Genomic DNA, 18,327 nt, shown 5'->3' on the forward strand with positions numbered 1-18,327 from the left:
ACAGTGTTGTGACACCATGAAGCATCTCCATGGGTCCTACAGAAAACACGTTGCTTTGCACAGGAATCCAAACCAGGCACACAAGGTGTGAGGAGACAGTAATTAAGGAGCATACCTCTATAGTTTCAAGAGAGAAATACATTCATGAAAGCTTCACTGCAGCTGTCTCCCTCACCCAACTGAAATCACCATCACTCAACCTGTGGTTCTATTTACATCGAGCTGACAGTGTTCAGTAACTTAGAGGCCAAGCTGTTAAAAATCTCCATTTTTATGTGATCTTGTAAATGACACAGGTACTCACAATGAAAATAGCTTCAAAGGCATAAAATAGAGCTGTCTTGTACATAAAGGGGGTCAGAGATGTTTCCCAGATACCACGGTACAAAATTAGGACTACAAAATTCCAGAATAAACCATAAGGAGTTAAAAATAAGAAACAAAACATAAAATAAACAACAGTAGCAGAAAATATACCATTCTTAACATTGAGTCTGGGCCCACGAAGGTGGGACCTCTGGCCGTCTCCCTGAATGTGAGAGGCCCGTGGCTAGCAGGGCAAGCTAGCACCTCCCTTGTGCATCTATGAGCCCAGAGAGGCAAACACACCAAATCCTCTTTCACTCACAAGTGGACAGAATAGAACCTGGCTACCCAGAGGGGAGAGCTGGCACAGGCAACCTGCTGGTGTCCTCGAGCTGCCCACTGCCAAGGCTGCCACCTCACTTAGGGGAGCGTCATGACTAAGATGTCATCTGCAGTTGCTGCTTCCGGTTACCACCCCCTTGGGCTCCAGCTAGACTGGGTTCTTGGTGAAGCTGTGCAGAGTGGGGGTGAGCGGAGCAGTACAGGTGAGCTCAACCATGGGCGGCTCTGCACTGCTGGGAACAGCAAGTGACATGGGGGAACCTGGGACCCACTGGGTGGTCACTAGGCTCACACACACAGTCCAGAATATTCTGAAACTCATAAACACAACGAAGCAGCGGTGGGGAAATGCCAGGTGAGAGCAGGCAGGACGGTGTCTGTGGTGTGTTCTGAGCAGCTGGCCAGGCCAACTCAGAAGAGGTGGAAGGGCTGTCCCCAGGCTGGCAGTGCTGAGTCCCTTGGGGCTGGAGTGGTTCCAGGTGCAAAGAAGCTGATCGTGTCTGGAGCCACATCAGACTCAGAGAGCAGCCTGGTGTGAGGTCCCCTCTGACCCTAGCACCCCCTACAGCAGGGACAGGAGGTTATACTAGGAGACAGGGGTGGAGCTGCCGGTCAGTGGTGGAGGACTTGCCTGGCACACCTCTGCTCCTCTCCACAAGAGCTGCCCCCTGATGCTTCCCCAGCCTGGCACTTAACAAGGCTGGAGGGGGCGGCGGCTTTCTCTCCTGGGAGGAGCAGGGTGAGGGGCACCTTTTCAGGGGGGCTAGGATTTTGTTTACTTTTTAACCATGTGGTACAGGACAATTTCAACTTTGAATTCCAATTTGTGCCCTTGTCTCAATTTCTAAATTAAAAACAAAAGACAATCATTTGTCCTAAGAGTTCAGAAGAGATGGGAGAGTTATCCTGAGAAAATAGGTTGCGAAAGGAAAAAAGCTTCAATTAATGTTAAAAATACACAAGCTAATGCTTTTCATAGTATGTGTCTTAGCCACTGTTCTATTGCTGTCGAGAGACACCATAGGCAACTCTTATAAAAGAAAGCAGTTAATTGGGGACTTGCTTACAGCTTTAGAGGTTTAGTCCACTATCATCATGGTGGAGAGCATGGAGCTGGAGCAGTAGCTGAGAGCTACATCCTGACCCATAGGCAGAGAAAGAGAGACTGGACCTGGCAAGGACTTTTGAAACCTCAAAGGCCACCCCCAGTGACACACTTTCTCCAACAAGGCCACACCTCCTGATCCTTGTAATCCTTTCAAACAGTGCCACTCCCTGGTGACTAAGCATTCAATTATATGAGCCTGTGGGGCCATTCTCATTCACACTCCACAGTAAGCAGAGCAAAAATGGGCTAATATTACCACTTTTCATTCTGAATAAAAGTAACTTACCCTTCGGCATGTGCGTACATTCAAAATACTAAATAAAAATCACTAGTGGACTCTGGTCACATATCCTAACTTAATTGTGAAGAGGGAAGAGGTTTATACAAAGAGCTGTTTTTTTTTGTTTGTTTTTTTTTTTTTTTTCCGTTTTTCGAGACAGGGTTTCTCTGTGTAGCTTTGTGCCTTTCCTGGAACTCACTTGGTAGCCCAGGCTGGCCTCGAACTCACAGCGATCCGCCTGGCTCTGCCTCCCGAGTGCTGGGATTAAAGGTGTGCGCTACCACCACCCGGCCCAAAGAGCTGTTTTTTGACTTCGTCTTTGGATGCTTTTTGGCGGCAATCTGGACGATTTTTATGCCATTTCAGAGGTGTTATAAGTGGGGCTATAATGTCACCATCCTATGAAAGAGAGAGAGAGAGTCAGGACATAGAAAAAAGCCAGTTTCCATCACTGTATTTTAGAGTGCAGTCTCAGGCACACATACCCTTACTTACACACACTTACTCCTGAGAAATTCTAAGTTGTATATGTTCTGGATTAAACCAGAACACCACAGTCCTAAGCAGGTAAAGGTCTTCATGGGAAAATGGCTGAGACACAGCACACTACAGCCCAGAACTGGCTGAGTTCACACACTACGTGGGATTCTTGGGGACCACAAGCTACACTGGATTCTTGCTTCTCTTTTTCCCAGTCTCTAAAACAAATGACCCAGGTCTGCAAATGGGGGAGAACAAAGAGGGGACAGGGAGGATGGGGACAGATGACGATGGGGACATTGGGACCACAATGACCTGACGGGGGTGGGGGAGCATGAGCAGCAAGGCCCTCTAACGGGGCCTGCCCCCTGGGATGAGGCTCTGCCCATTTGCTCCAGGTACTTATCACCCCTTCACGCCCCACTCAGAAGGCAGCCGCCCTCTCTCTTTGTTTTCTCTCTTCTCAGCGGCCTTTTCTAGCCCTCATGCCTAGTGGCTTCTCAGGTGAAGCGAAGGCGGCGGAGAAGCCCGGGATCTCCTCTGGTGTGGGTTTCAGGGGCCGTTACCATTCAGGTTCCAGCTCCTGGAAGGGGCCACAGCTCTTGACCTCCCACCTGCTCCCTCAGCCTCTCCTAGAAGGCAGTGACATCGTCCAGGCATCGTCTCACTGTGTGCCATTTGCTCTACCAAAGCTTTGGAAACACCCCATGTTAAATGTCTTCTGCTGAACACACTTGGTCGAGCTGGACAGAGCTTTTCAGCTGCTACTTGTTATCTGTTTTACTCTTTGGGGGGCCGCCACCCAGCTCCCAAATAAAACCCACTGGAGGCTTATTCTCACTTATAAACACCCAGCCTTGGCTTGACGTGTTTCTTGCCAGCTCTCCTAAACTTTAAGTTATCCCATCTGTCTTTTGCCTCTGGGCTTTTCCTTTTCTATTCCTGTGTACTTTTCTTTGTTTTTTAATCTGTTGCTGGTTGTGTAGCTGGGTGGCTGGCCCCTGGGGTCCTCCTCCTTCTCTGGCTACTTCTTTTTTTCCTTCCTCACTCCTCCATCTCTCTTCTTCTTCTGATTTCTCCTTTTATTTATTCTCTCCACCTGCCAGCCCCGCCTATCCTTTCTCCTGCCTCGCCATTGGCTGCCAGTTCTTTATTAGACCATCAGGTGTTCTAGACAGGCACAATAACACAGCTTCACAGAGTTAAACAAATGCAACATAAACAAAAGTAACACACCTTAAAATAATATTCTACAACAACTACTGTTCATCTCAAGGGCAGCAGTATTTGTAAAACTATTTCCATCACACTTCCTTCTGATTTCAGCTCTAGCAATTGTTAAAAATGCAAACTTAAAAGATTTGCCTCACTCCAATTCAATGGCCCCAGACTGCCCCTCCAGACCAGATGGCAGACAGTATCTCACACTCAATGCTGTTCCTGAAAGGCCTTGTGTTCTTTGTTACCTTTTCAGCTACCTCCATGTTGTTCTGTCTCAACACCAGCCCTGCTGCTGGCCCTGTCAAGAGTCTTCTCCTCCTTAGGGGGTCGACTCGCAAGCTCTCCTGAGGCAGGCTTTTCTCATCTCACCAAGTCTGGCTAGATCTCCTTTCGCACCCCACAACACTCACTATGCTACACAATTGCTGTTTCCTTCTGCGCTCGTGGTCCACACCTAGAGTGAGACCCAGAGCACTAAGGAACTGTCTATCTTAGGTACTGCTTCTTCCCAGCACCTAACACAGGGCCCGACAAGAAACAAACCAAGCAAACTCGTCTGATGAGTTAATATACCTAGGCTTAAGGTACTCATCACATACACCAGTGTTTTTATTTCCCTTTCCTTTAAACAACAAAAAAAGTGTGTATATGTGTGTGTGCGGTGTGTGTGTATGTGTATTGTGTGTGATATGTGTGTTGTGTGAATGTATGTGGCACACATGTGTGTTGTGTGTGTATGTGTGTTGTGTGTGATAGATGTGTATTGTGCATATGTATGTGGTATGCATGGGTATGTGTGTGTGTAGTATATATGTATGTGTACGCATGCGTATTATGTGTGTGCAGGTGATGCGTATTGTGTGTATGCCAGTGATCTTGACTACGCGGCACATGTGGAAGCCAGAGGGTAACATTGGGTGCCTTCCTCAATCACTTCTCCACCTTTTTTTAGGATTTTCCCCTACATTTTTTATTTTATGTGTATGTATGTATGTCTATGCACCACTTGCATGTCTGGTACCCACGGAGACCAGAAGAGGGCATCAGATCCTCTGGAACTGGAGTTACAGCTGGTTGTGAGCCGCCATGGGGGTGCTGGGAATTGAGCCCGGGTCCTCTGGAAGAGTAGCCAGTGCACTTAACTGCTGAGCCATCTCTCCAGCCCCATATTGCTACAATTTAAATGAGAACTGTTCAGTGGATAAAAAGGATCACATTTGAATTTTCCTTAAAAATCAAAACTATGCCAGGCTCCAATGCTGCTGCCTACCTGTACTCCCCATCCTTGGGAGGTGAAGCAGGAGGGTCAGGAACTCAAGGCAATTCTCATCCACACAGCAAATCTGAGACCAACCCGAGCTACACAGGACCCTGTCTCACCCCAACTCTCAGGTTCCTTTCTTTTAATGTTTGAGGATATAAACAGAGTTGCCCACCTGTGGCTTGGTGAAGTCTCTGTCCGCACACCATTGAGTGAAATGTTGCCTAGCGGCATACAGGCTCTTCTTGTCTTTCTTCTTACAGTACACTCGAATCAGTTGCTCTGCAAATTTCTGTGGCAGAAGTTGTGACACCTTTTTTACAAAAAGAAAAGATCTTGCTTGAGTTCACACTTCTAGGAATGAGCTGCCTCCCATGGTCTGGGGTTCTATTTTTAATGTTGAGTTAAAAGCACCGAACTGCTTTTCTATTTTATCCCAATTACAATCCAAAGGGGAAAATAATTATGTACTGCAAAATGCCTCAGAATTTTAAGTTAATTACTAAAAGACTGAAAGATTTACAGGACATAACAATGTACAGACCACAGACTCTCATATAAGATATGCAGATAGGCACATTTAGCTTGTATAATTTCAATTGCCTGGCCCACTAGATTTTGTAACCGAAGCTTCAAACCAAACACTGCACTTTCAATGATGTTCAGGAAAGAGGAGACACTGGAAATTGGCTGTTACTATGCCTCTGTTTTGAGATAAAGTTTCATGATTATCACCCAGGCTTACCTTGAACTCAGGATCCCATGTCCTATGGTTATAGGTGTAGCTAGCAAAATATGCTTTATTTTGAAATTATTATTATTATTTTGGTGGATCAGGGATTCAACCCAAGACCCCACTGCATGCTAGGCAAATAGCTCACAACTGAGCTACATCCCTTTTTTATTTTGATTTTTCGAGACAGGGTTTCTCTGTGTAGCTTTGGAGTCTGTCCTGGAACTCACTTTGAAAACCAGACTGGCCTTGAACTCAGAGATTTGCCTGGCTCTGCCTCCCGAGTACTGGGATTAAAGGTGTGTGCTACCATCGCCTGGCTAAGTGAGCTACATCTCTAGCTCTCTGTCTCTTTCCTGTCTTCCTATTTTGAGAGACAGGGTCTCATTTGGTTGCCCAAGCTGGCCCTGAACTCACTTCATTGTACTGGCAGGTGTTGAACCTATGATCCTGCAGCTTCAGGCTCTTGGGATTAAAGGCCTGCAACACTATGTCCAGATATCCATTTATCTATTTATATCTATTTCTTTATTTTCTTTTTTTGAGAAAGGGTCTCACTATTGTTGCCCCGGGTGGCCTGGAACTTACTATATAAACCAGGCTGCCTCAGACTCACAAAGATCCACCTGACTCTGCGTCTGGAGTGTTGGGATTAAAGGTGTGTGCCACTGTGTCCAGCTTGATATAGATATTTAAAATTATTATTTTTCTTTATTTTGAGATAGAGTCTCATTCACCTCAGGCTGGCCTTTAACTCCTGATCTTCTGCATCTCCTTCGCTCCCCAAATGTGGGATTACAAGTGTGCATCAGCCCACCTGGCTTATGCTTTACTTCAAAAAATATTAGGTTTATTGATTTTATTTTATACGTGTGTGTGTTTTGTCTGCATGTATGCATACATACCATGTACATGCTAGGAATTAAACTGGTGTCCTCTGCAAGAGCTGTAAGTGTTCCCAATCACTGAGCCATCTCTCTTCCCCTGCCTTTTTTTTTTTTTTATTGAAAATAGATTTTTCTCTCATACAACACATCCTGACCAGTTTCCCCTCCCTCCACTCTTCCCAGCTTCCCCAACCTCCCCTTTCTCCTGGATGCACACCTACTCCATCTCCTATCAGAAAAGGGCAGGCCTCAAAGAGACAACTAAACATGACAAAACAAAATACGATGAGGCAAAAGCCCTCACACTGAACCTGGACAACCCAACAGGAGGGACGAGGCAACCCAGCAGGAGGAACAGTCCCGAGAGCAGGCAAAAGAGTCGGGGACACCCCCACTCCCACAGTAAGGAGTCCCACAAAACACCAAGCTAACAGCCATGACATATATGCAGAGGACTGCTGCACACCCCTGCAGGCCCCGCCGCACACCCCTGCGGGCCCCATGGCCACTGCTTCAGTCTCTGTGAGTCCCTGCTTAGATGATTCAGTGGGCCGTGTCTTCTTTTATCTCTTTAACAGTAGACACTGACTTTACAACCTGACTGGTATGCAAAATATAACTTGACTTTCAGACCTTAGAGTAGAATTCCCTACGTAGCCGGTTACCTGGTCCTTAGAGATCAAGACTGCGTGCTTTGTGTTACTTTTGCAATAGAAGTGAACGTGATCAACTGGGTTCTTGTCTTCCATCCCATAATCCATGTTGATAACCTTAATTAAAACAATAAGTAAATAAGCAATCACATAACAACCACAAGAACTGAATTCAGGATTGTCAGAATACCACAAGAAATGAACTGAGCCCTCTGGTGTTCAGAAGTAGGAATTTTATGAAGTTGTAACGTGTGGAGTAAAAACAACTCTGGTACATGACCACCTTTGGGGATTTGGTTTAGAAACTTGGGTGGAGAGGGAAGTATCTTTGAGTATTTAACTAAGTAGGGTATAAAGGCAATATCTACTATGTGATAACACTGGTAGAGAGTAGATAATCAACTTTTGTGTATGTATGGGCATGTCCAAGAGGAGGTCAGAGGTCAACTTTGGCTGTAATTCTTCAGGTGCCATGCACTTTTTTTCCCCGAGATAGGGTCTCTCACTGGCTTGGAGTCACTTAGGCTGTAGGCCAATGAGCCTCAGGGATCCAGCTGTCTTTGCCTCCCTAGCTCTGGCCTGACAAGTGTGTATCATCAGGGTGTGTGTGTGTGTGTGTGTGTGTGTGTGTGTGTGTGTGTTTAAGTGGGTTCTGCAGCTAGAACTCAGGTCCTTATGCCAGCATGGCTACTGGAAGTATGTGGCATGCTTGCTGGGGATAGCAACTTTATAAGTGAGCAGAAATTAAACCAGGTAGGAAGGAAAGGATTCCCAGGATATAAAAACTGCTCTGAAGCATAAGTCTGACACTGTCTGATGCCTTAGCCACACTGAAATCACTGACAATCTTGGTGAGAATTCTGCTCTCAGGGTGCAGGGTGAGGGGGGTTGGGGTGTGTGTGTGTGTGTGTGTGTGTGTGTGTGTGTGTGTGTGTGTGTGTGCTGGGGACTAAACTCAGGGACTAGAGAATGGTAGGTAAGTGCTCTACCACTGAGCCAAATTCTCAGCTCTAGATTCTATAACATTTTACATTTCAGGTTTCAGATTTTGGATAAGGGGCACTTTAACCTAAACCTGGAGAAAAACGTAAGAATTCAGAAGGCCTTTTCACGAGTTTGCCCCTGAAGGAGAGGAAAGGGAGCAAGATGAGTGTAGTGTGGTGGTTTTCTTCAGACAGAAGACTGTCTAACTGCTGCTAAGGAAAGTCTGAGGAAGAAGGGCAGAACTGGCACTGTAGGGCTCTACAGAAGAGGCGAGCACACAGTGGGCTCCAGAGCTGCAACGCCAAGCGTGGTGGTCACTAGCCACATGTGGCTTATTCTCTTCTTTTTTATTTATTAGGCAAGTATCACTATACCGTCCAGTTCAGGTGACCCTCCTGACTTTCTCAGTCTCTCATGTGGCTGGGAATACATTTACATCCCATCACCTCCAGCAATAACTTAAAATGTAAATTAATTAACACAGAATACAGAAAAATCATTTCTTGGACTTAGGAACCTCATTTAAAATGGCAGTAAAAAGATACAGGCCTTCCTGTGAGTGCAGGAGGTTCCACTGAGCAGTACTGCTGTAAATACAGCAGGAAGAGCACCCTCCTGAGAGTCTCTCGGGGTTTTTTTTTGGTTTATCAAGACAAGGTTTCTTTGTGTAGCCCTGGCTATCCTGGAACTTGTCCTGTGGTTCAGGCTGGCCTGGAACTCACAGAGATTCACCTGCCTCTGCCTCCCGAGGGCTGGGATTAAATGTGTGTGCCACCACACCTGGCCTGGTCTTTAATTAGGAGAAAGGTATTTCTCTACTCTAACTAAGGGAAGACAGCTACAGGTAGGAGGAAACTGCAGTTGGAGAGAGTACCCACGCCACGGCCTGAAAGTGCTGTGGTAAGATTTGGTTGTACTCTAATAAAATCTGCCTGGAGATCAGAGGACAGAGCCAGTTACTAGATTAAACACAGAGGTGAGGCAGCAGTGGCACACACCTTTAATCCCAGCACTCGGGAGGCAGAGATCCAGTCTGGTTCTCTGTGAGTTCAAAGCCACACTGGGCTACATGAGATCGATCCAGTCTAAGAGAGAAACAGAGCCAGGCAGTGGTGGCACACACCTTTAACCTCAGTATTTGGGAAGCACACACGCCATTAATCCCAGCACTAGGAAGGTTGAGACAGGAAGTGAAATGTCTGGGCAGAGAAAGGCGTATAAGGTGTGAGGAGACAGGAACTAGAGGCCCTTTTGGCTGAGGACTCAGAGGCATTCATTCAGTCAAAGGATTCATGGAGTTGGCAAGGTGAGAAGAGGCTGTGGCTTGTTCTTTTGTTTCTTTAATCTTTCAGCATTTACCCCAATATCTAGCTCTGGGTTTTTATTATAAGACCATTTAGGATTTGTGCAACAAAGTATCTTTTATTTTTATTATCTGAACATGGGACCACATTGGGCTATTCACTCAGGGTGAAAGTCTAGGGTTGGTAAGCAGGGGTGAAGGGCTGAGTGGCGTAAAGATGGTTTGACATAGTTGCTATGGAGCCTGGGAGAATTGTACTCAAACTGCTAGAAAGCATGGAGGACCCATAAAGTTGGGGACCATGAATGCACAGTGTAGTGATGTCTCTAGCAGGATGTGTGTGGCCAGCTATAGGTAGGGAGGAGGTCAGCATCAACAAATCTAGGTTATTTGGACTTTTGCCAAACAGATGCAAAGGGTGAGGAGTTGGTGGTAACTGCAGAAATGAAGGAATTATTAATAATGTTCACAAAATCTAAGTTTGACTAAAAGAGAAACCAAGGTGAGGAGCCAATAGGCAGTGAGCTGAGCTAGGGACAAGTAAATGAAGAGAAAAGGGCTTTGTGGACAGAAAACAAGATGCTTATAAACTAGTGATTTCAGACAGGGTGGTTTCAAATGGTGATAAAGTCCAAGGTATAGCCAGATAAGGTGACTCTCACTTGTAACTCCGGCACCATTAGGAAAACTCAGTTCTAGGACAGCCTGGGCTACAGAGCAAAGTTTACAGAAGTCCAAAACATTATCTACTGGAGCAGTGGCTGAGGGGAACTGTGTACATCACCATTATGATTAGGTCAGCCTGGGCTACAGAGCAAGGCTTGTACAAGTCCAAAACATAACCCACTGGAGTGGTAGCTGAGAGGAACTGCGTATGTCACCATGACAATTAATTTTCCTTTTTTTCTCTTTTTTTTTTTGGTTTTTCAAGACAGGGTTTCTTTGTGTGTATTCCTGTCTGTCCTGGAACTCGCCCTAGACCAGGCTGGCTTCAGACTCACTTATCTGCCTGACTCTGCCTCCTGAGTGTTGGGATTAAAGGCCTGCACCACCACCGCCTGGCTTGTGATGGTTAATTTGGAATCACCCGGCAGATAACATCTGGGCATATCTGTGAGTGTTTCCAGAAAGGGTTAACTGAGGAGAGAACACCCACCCTGAATGTGGGCAGAGCACCCCATGGGAGAGAACACCTACCCTGAATGTGGGCAGCAGCACCCCATGGGCCAGGGTCCTGGACTGATTGAAAACGGAAGAGAGGAGCGGGGGGGCTGAATACTAGCATTGATCTGTGTCTGTTCCCTACTGTGAACACAGCCGCCTCACGGTCCCTTTGCCCTGCCCCAGGACCAAGATGAACTCAAACTAGGAACACAAAATAAACGTGTCCTGCCTTAAGTTACTTTGTACGTTTCCTCTTATCAATGAGAAAAGCAACTAACACTGCCACTAAGAATAAAAATAAAGAATAAAAATACAGCAGTCAAGAGCAGTAGCTGTTCTTCCAAAGGATCAGGTTCAATTCCCAGCACCCACATGGCAGTTCATAACTATCTAATTCCAGTTCCAGCCAGGGGATCTGGCATCCTCACACAGATATACATGCAGGCAAAACTCCAATGTACATAAAATAAATAAATAAAATCTTTAAAAAAAAAAAAGAAAGAAAGAAAAATAAAGAGATCCAAGAGTTTCTCCTTGTGGATTATCTCAGGATCATGGCGGAACCAGCGCAGAGGGGAAGACTGGACCGTGCCCAAAGCTTTCCACAGACAGCAGCTAGTTTGGACAAAGAGAAGATCTCTACAAATTCCTAGTGTGAAATTGATGAGTCAATTACAATTTCAGAATAAACTTCCAATTTGTTCTCTTGTACCGATTCACACTTCTGCATTTTCATGTAGATTTATTAACACAGAATTGTATAACACTCTTTGTTCTTGTATGGCTGATGTAAAACAGTCCGCTGTCACATCCCACTGACTTCACTTGATTACTGGTCTTTCATGTCTGCTACGGGTAGCATCAAGTACCTCAGACCTAAATGCATTTGGAGACAGTTGAGTGGCAGAAGTCAGACAGGAGGTGAGGGATTGCCCCCAGCCCTCAGAACAAGACAGGCCTTCTCATGAAGCAGAAGAGCCAGGGTGGGCACACTGGCACACAGGTGCCCAGGAAGAGTGCTGGGAAGTGATGTCTTTCTAAGTCTCGGGGAGTGCAGGAGAACCTTGCTCCTTGGGCCGCTCATTGTATTTGGCAAAGAATGGTTAGGGCCTTTCATGCAAGAATTTGTCAACAAGAAAACAAGAAAGGAAAAACTTAGCTAAAAACACAAAGTAAACACTCTGAGACTTCAGAGGAATGAACACTGAAGAGAATTTCCTACAGAGAATTGAAGAAAATACAAGAAGGCTTCAGGGCTTTTCATTAGGATACACCAAGACATTATGGCCATGTAAAAATAGGAACAAAAAAAAAAATCTTAATTGCTTTGTGTATATATGTAAGCAAGCAAAAATATCTAATTGTTAGTACTTTTATAGCCAAAATAATTTAAATCAACATATACAACATGCTATTTATCACATGATCTCAATATACTGGCAGAACATCACAAAGAAAATCTGAAAAGTGTCTGATAATGTTGATTTTCTCTGAGGCCACAGATGATTCTCTTCCTCCTAGCTTTCTGTGTGTCTCCAAGTTTTGGGTTTTTTTACATATATATTTTTAAAATTAAGTGCATGAATGTGTGTGAGTGTGTGTGCACATGAAGGTATTGTAGGAGGACACTGGATCCTGGGGCTGGAGTGACAGGTGGTTTTGAGTCACCTGACATGGGTGCTGGTAACTGACCTTCCTGGTCCTCTGGAAGAGCAGAAAGTCCTTAACTGCTGAGCCATCTCTCCAGCCTCTTCGTTGTTTTGTTTGTTTGTTTTGAGACAGGTTCTCACTATGTAGTACTGGTTAGCCTGGAGCTTACTATGTAGACCAGGCTGGCCTCCAATATGTTTCTTCTGCCTCTACTTCCTGAGTGCTGAGATTTCAGAAGTACATCACCACTTCCTACTCACCAAGTTTTCACAGTGAAGAAAGGGTTCTTCGTTTTGTTTTTTGAGATTGGGTCTTTCTACATAGTCCTGGTTTTTCTGGAACTTACTATGTAGACCAGGATGGACTTGAACTCATAGATCTGCCTGCCTCTGCCTCCTGAGTGCTGGGATTAAAGGCTGCCACTCTTGGAGGGAAGGCTTTTGGTGTTAAAACACAATTTTTCACTTAGCCTATTCTTAGGCTCACTACTTACATCCACTTCGAAATCTTCGGCCTTCAGCTGGGCTTCCAGCGGCACGTTAGGTTTGGCGTCAGCAATGTCTTGGGGAAGCTGTTTATAGTCTTCCTAGAAGAGAAGAGGCTTCCCAGTTAGGATCCAGTTTGTCATTAAGTACATGTACCGTGGTCATGTTCCTTCTTCACCAAGAAAAACAGAAATACCCCAACAAGACAGCTCCAATACATGCTAGCCTGGAAACAAACTGGGCAGTTTTCATTAAAAAACAAACAGACAGAAACAGCCATCACATTTTGGAAAGAATGTGGCATCCATCCATTCACAGCTACCTCCTGTTGCTTTTGCAGTGACTCCCGTTGCCAGCGGCCCATGTGATGGTATCTCACATCTCACCAGGAAGCTACATATAGTAGCAAGCTCATCTTTCCCAGTTCTTCTGGTTTTTTTGCCACATATAATACAAATAACACACAAAATCCACAGAGTTAACTGTTATGATGCTGGTAAGGTTCCCGGGCAATGACAGACTATTAGTGGTTACACTTCTGGAGAGTCCAAAGTGAAAGGCCAGTTTTTGACTGCACCGTGTCAAGTGCCCCTAACCATCACTGTTCAAGGGTCAACTATAGATAAAATGGGTTCTCAGAGCCTTAGTGAAGCTCACACGGGTCTTATTTTGAGGGATTTCCCCTTAGATTAATTTTCCAGTGCTTGGATCTATCTCAACCTTGAGGCCCTTATTGAATGTGAGAGCAAATATTTATAGGTGCTTAGATCTGCCTTTGAATCCTACCTGATGGCTTTCATGAATGATTTATTGATTAACACCCAGCATCAGTTTCCCATTTGGTAAACAGGCCTAACAACACTGCGAAGAATAAATGAGAATGTACAGGAAGCATGGTTACTGTGACAGATTAATGGCTTTTTCTTGAGGACAGAGATTGGGATAACCCTCCACTAACAGCAGGATACCTGATGACTCAACTTACCTTTTTAATCTTGTCTTGACCGTTTGGCTGGGTCTCACCCAAATACTTGTATAGATTACGGTTTTCGATGTTCCTTAAAATATTTCGTGCCTCAGACAACTTTGGATCAGTAGAATATAAAATCTCCAGAAAAATGTTATCTGTCAATGTGATGACATTTCATTCACATTAAAAGGACAGTAGGATTTAAAGACACTTCGCTGTGGTCCTAAGATGTTCTTAACAAGGCAGAGATTATGTTCGAGCTTAAAAAAAAAAGATGGCAATAAGGGAGGGAAAAAAGGCAAGGGCAGAGGTGGGAAGCCTCCCCTGTGGGAGAGGAACGGAGAGGGGACTAGAACTGACGGCTTGAGCTGGGCAGGCAGGACACAGAGACTTACTATTGTTTTTATTTTTGTAAATGAGACAAGGTTTTGCTAATTAGCCCTACACAGCCTTAAACATTTACAAACAAAATTATGTCTATAATCTACTTAAAATAAATAGCCCAATGTTTGTCAGAAGGAGGGAGATGGAAAGAATTGCTGTGCTGATTACAGCTGAAGCTAAGTGATGAGCACATGGAAGTTTGTCAAATGACTTAAGTAAAAGGTTTTTTCTTTTTAAATTTTTTGAGACAGGGTTTCTCTGTGTAGTTTTGGTACCTGTCCTGGATCTCACTCTGTACACCAGGCTGGTCTTGAACTCACAAAGATCTGCCTGGCTCTGCCTCCCGAGTGCTGGGATTAAAGACATGCACCACCACTGCCCGGCTTTTTTTTTTTTTCCTAAGTTTTAAAATATTTTATTCTATGATGATAACAGAAGGGGAAAAACTTTCTTCTTTTGTCTTTTTTCAATTTTCTTTACAAATTTTCTAATCAAAATAGCTTTCAACCAAATTCATTATTGTCATTTTTTTCATAAAAGAACTCTATTTATATACAATTTTCTTGCTTTTGTTTTTCTTTTTTGAGAGAAGGTCTCACTCTTAGGGTGGTTTGAGCTCACTATATAACTCAGGTTAGTCTCAAAAGTTGTGGTAATCCCCCTGCCTCATTCTCCTGCGTGTGAGCCACTGCAGCTGGCTATGTATATATGATTTTTTTATGGAACATTATATTATAGTATATACTTCCCAAGAACAAGAACACTTTTTAAAACATAAATAAAAGCACCAAGAAATTTAACAGTGATTTTTTTTTTAATTGCTTTACCTGTCTTGATAACGTAACTTAAGGATTTTCATTATGGGTAATAGGGATATCAAGCAAATATATGGATAAAATTAGTGGTCACACACTTTCAGTCTTTTAAAATCTAGAACTAGAACAACCACTCCATCTTCCAGGATGTTGACTGTTGTTGGTTGTTTTTTTATTCTTTGGGGGGCCTGCCACCCAGCTCCCAAATAAATACATGCGGGGCCTGCCACCCAGCTCCCAAATAAATACATGGAGGCTTTTTCTTACTTATGAATGCCTAGCCTTGGCTTGGCTTGTTTCTTGCCAGCTTTTCTTAACTTAAATTATCCCGTCACCCTTACGCCTCTGGTATTTTACTGTTCTCTTACTTCTGTAAATTTTACTTTCATTCTTACTCCATGGCTGGCTGAACAGCTAGGTGGCTGGCCCCTAACGTCCTCCTCTCCTTCCCTCACATCTTCCTTCTTTCAGATTTCTCCTTCTATTTATCCTCTCTGCCTCCCAGCCCTGTCTATCCTTTCTCCTGCCTCGTTATTGGCTGTTCAGCTCTTTATTAGACCATCAAGTGTTTTAGATAGGCACAGTAACACAGCTTCACAGAGTTAAACAAAAGTAACATACCTTAAAATAATATTCTACAAGAGTTGATCTTTAGAACAGATCAGGGAGCCATGGTGTATGCACTGCTGCCATGACCACTATGTTAAATCTGATCGGATTTCTCTATTATAAATTTTTTTGGGGATGTGGTTCTGTGGACTGGACCCAGGCCTCACGCCCGCTCCTGTCCACCATCAGCCCTTAATTACCAGCCTGATGGGTTTGAGACTGTACGCTGACCAACAACCTTTCAGCCACTGGTGCTCAGTGATGACAAGGTTTGTTTGGTTTGGATTTTTTTTTTAGTATTAATCGAGTTGTGCCAAGTATACAAGAGGTACTGTGACTCATTTAAGCATTACTTACACACTATGCCACTTTAAGAATCATTATTTTGTAATTTCACGTATGTATGTACTTTCTCCTCATTATCTTCTCTATCCCTGCAAAGGCAGCTTATATCTGACACAGACATGTGTGTCCTGGAGTTCTTACCTGTCAGCTTAGTGAAGGCTTCCATGTCATCAATGGCTGTAGAAATACGGAACTTTCCCCCGCCGGCCCCTGTAAACTCCATGTAGGGGTCTGCTTTGAGGAAAGCTTCTGTGATCCTAAAGACCATTTTAGAAACACACAAGGACATCTGAAGATTCGCTTTATACCTTGCTCAAAAGGATCTTTCTAGTTTAAGAAAACAAAATCTTGAGGTATGATGTTCAAAGACAACTGCTTGCCTATTTATTGATTGATTTATGGTTTTTCAAGACAGGGTTTCTCTGTGTAGCTTTGGAGCATGTCCTGGAACTTTCTTTGTAGACCAGGCTAGCCTTGAACGCACAGAGATCCGCCTGCCTCTGCCTCCCAAGTGCTGGGATTAAAGGCGTGCACCACCACTGCCCGGCAAGACAGCTGTTTATTAATATCCTTGTAATGACACATGACCTGTGCGTTGCATGCCTATGTTCCAGGCACTAGGGCAGAGCTTTACAGACCTTATCTCATTTAGTTTTTCTAATAATAAGCATATTCAGCTCCAATTTTATAGAAGCAGAAATAACATAACTTTCCTTTAAACAAGTTCAGAAGTATATTAAGCTTTGAACCAAAGTCTCTCTGACTCTGAACTGGAAACAAAACTACTTTAGTTCTTTTCTTTTCTTGAGACAAGGTCTCATGTACCTCAGGCTAGCTTCAAAGCTGCTACATACCTGAGAATGACCTTGAACTCTGTCTCCACCTCCCAAGTGCTGGCATGGCAGACATGTACTACCATATTCATTCAGCTTTAACCTTTTTTTTTTTTCTTTTTGTGACTGGGTTTTTCTACACAGCTCTGGCTGTCCTAGAACTCACTGTATAGACCAGGTTGGCCTTGAACTCAGAGATCCATCTGCCTTTGCCTTCCTAGTGTGGGATTAAAGGGGTGTGCTACCACACCTGGCTACATCTAACTTCTAACTGAGGTTAGACTCTTCAGGAACCAATGTGGTGGTTCATGCCTGATCCCAGCACCTGGGAGGTGGAAGCCAGAGAATCATGAATTTGAGGTCAACCTGGGCTATACAGTGAATTCCAGACCTGTCAGGGCTATCAGTATGAAATCCTGTCTCAAAAACAAAGAAAGGAAACTCCTTATGGGGTCTCTGAGACATGTACAGACTTTGTGCACTTTTTGGCTATAGCTCTGTCTGGATCAGGGAAAAAGATGAAATTCCTATTTGCTACTAACTTTGAAAAACATTTGACAGTCAGCACTCCAGAGGCAGAGGCAGGTGGATCTTTACAAGTTCGAGGCTAGCCTGGTCTACAGAGTGGGTTCCAGGACTGTTACACAGAAAAACCCTGTCTCAAAAAACAAACAAACAAAAACATTTGACAGGACAAAGGTAGAAATCAGTGTAAATATAATTTTGTTTGTCAGCTATTCATGTCTCACTACCTCCATGAATAATAGCTGTGTGTAACTTGATGCACAGGGACCCTGAGCCATTCTGGCAAACTCTTCATGTCTAGCCTAGGCCAGCTCTTCTTTCTCTATCTACCCTATCGCCACATCCACTTTCCTCCTCTTCCTCCTGCTAAATTTATAGTATGCTAGTCTTCTTTTAAGGGAGCCTTTTTAGATTGCACAGCTTGAGCTGGGAATGCTAATGTGGTAAAACATCACGTACACTTTTATAATGAGATAACACTTACATTATATCGATGAGGTTGCTGATTTTGTGTTGATAAGCCCTGCGGTGTAAGCAGTTACGTGTGTGGAACATGTCATACAGATTTCCAACCTCCTGCAAGGGAATAGAAATGGTAATGCAGGATCAGATTATGTTCACCTTTGTTGGAGACAGGGTCTCAACGCGTAGCCCTGGCTGTCCTGAAACTCATTATGTAGACCAGGATGGCCCTGAATTTACAGACATCCACCTGCCTCTGCCTCCTGAATTCTGGGATTAAAGGACCAGCATACATAAAGATTTTCCTATGGCATAATTCTATACCACCGCTTAAGTTATATGAGTGTCTCTGTGGTGGTATGAAATAAAAAAAATGTGTGTAGGGAGAGACCTTGAGAAAAGAGAGAAAGCAGACAGTGACAGAGCAGGGCAGCCTCTGCACGCATTCACACTGGTGTGCACAGCAAGCATGCACACACACACACACACACACACACACACACACACACGCGCGTGCGCACACAATC

At 44.2% G+C, this 18,327-nt stretch overlaps 1 protein-coding gene across 4 annotated transcripts in view; it reads right to left on the minus strand.

The window, feature by feature from the left end:
• The window catches only part of Samhd1 (SAM and HD domain containing deoxynucleoside triphosphate triphosphohydrolase 1), a 50,844-nt gene that overhangs the window by 7,903 nt on the left and 24,614 nt on the right, over window positions 1-18,327 (minus strand). The window contains exons 10-17 of one of the 4 annotated variants that reach the window (XM_052724705.1): window positions 17,823-17,914; window positions 16,122-16,237; window positions 13,843-13,982; window positions 12,866-12,958; window positions 7,284-7,388; window positions 5,174-5,311; window positions 4,763-4,909; window positions 2,322-2,435 (exon numbers count right to left, since the gene is read on the minus strand). In XM_052724705.1, the coding sequence (XP_052580665.1) occupies window positions 4,802-4,909; window positions 5,174-5,311; window positions 7,284-7,388; window positions 12,866-12,958; window positions 13,843-13,982; window positions 16,122-16,237; window positions 17,823-17,914 (792 nt within the window). In that variant the 3' untranslated portion in view covers window positions 2,322-2,435; window positions 4,763-4,801. Of the gene's footprint in view, window positions 1-253; window positions 2,436-4,740; window positions 4,910-5,173; window positions 5,312-7,283; window positions 7,389-12,865; window positions 12,959-13,842; window positions 13,983-16,121; window positions 16,238-17,822; window positions 17,915-18,327 lie in introns of those variants that run through there. The other 3 variants (XR_008215118.1, XM_052724704.1, XM_052724706.1) reach the window with 3 other exon arrangements.

This window comes from Peromyscus californicus, unplaced genomic scaffold, assembly GCF_007827085.1.
Source record: "Peromyscus californicus insignis strain IS unplaced genomic scaffold, ASM782708v3 Scaffold_7__1_contigs__length_154581171, whole genome shotgun sequence".
NCBI classification, from domain to species: domain Eukaryota; kingdom Metazoa; phylum Chordata; class Mammalia; order Rodentia; family Cricetidae; genus Peromyscus; species Peromyscus californicus.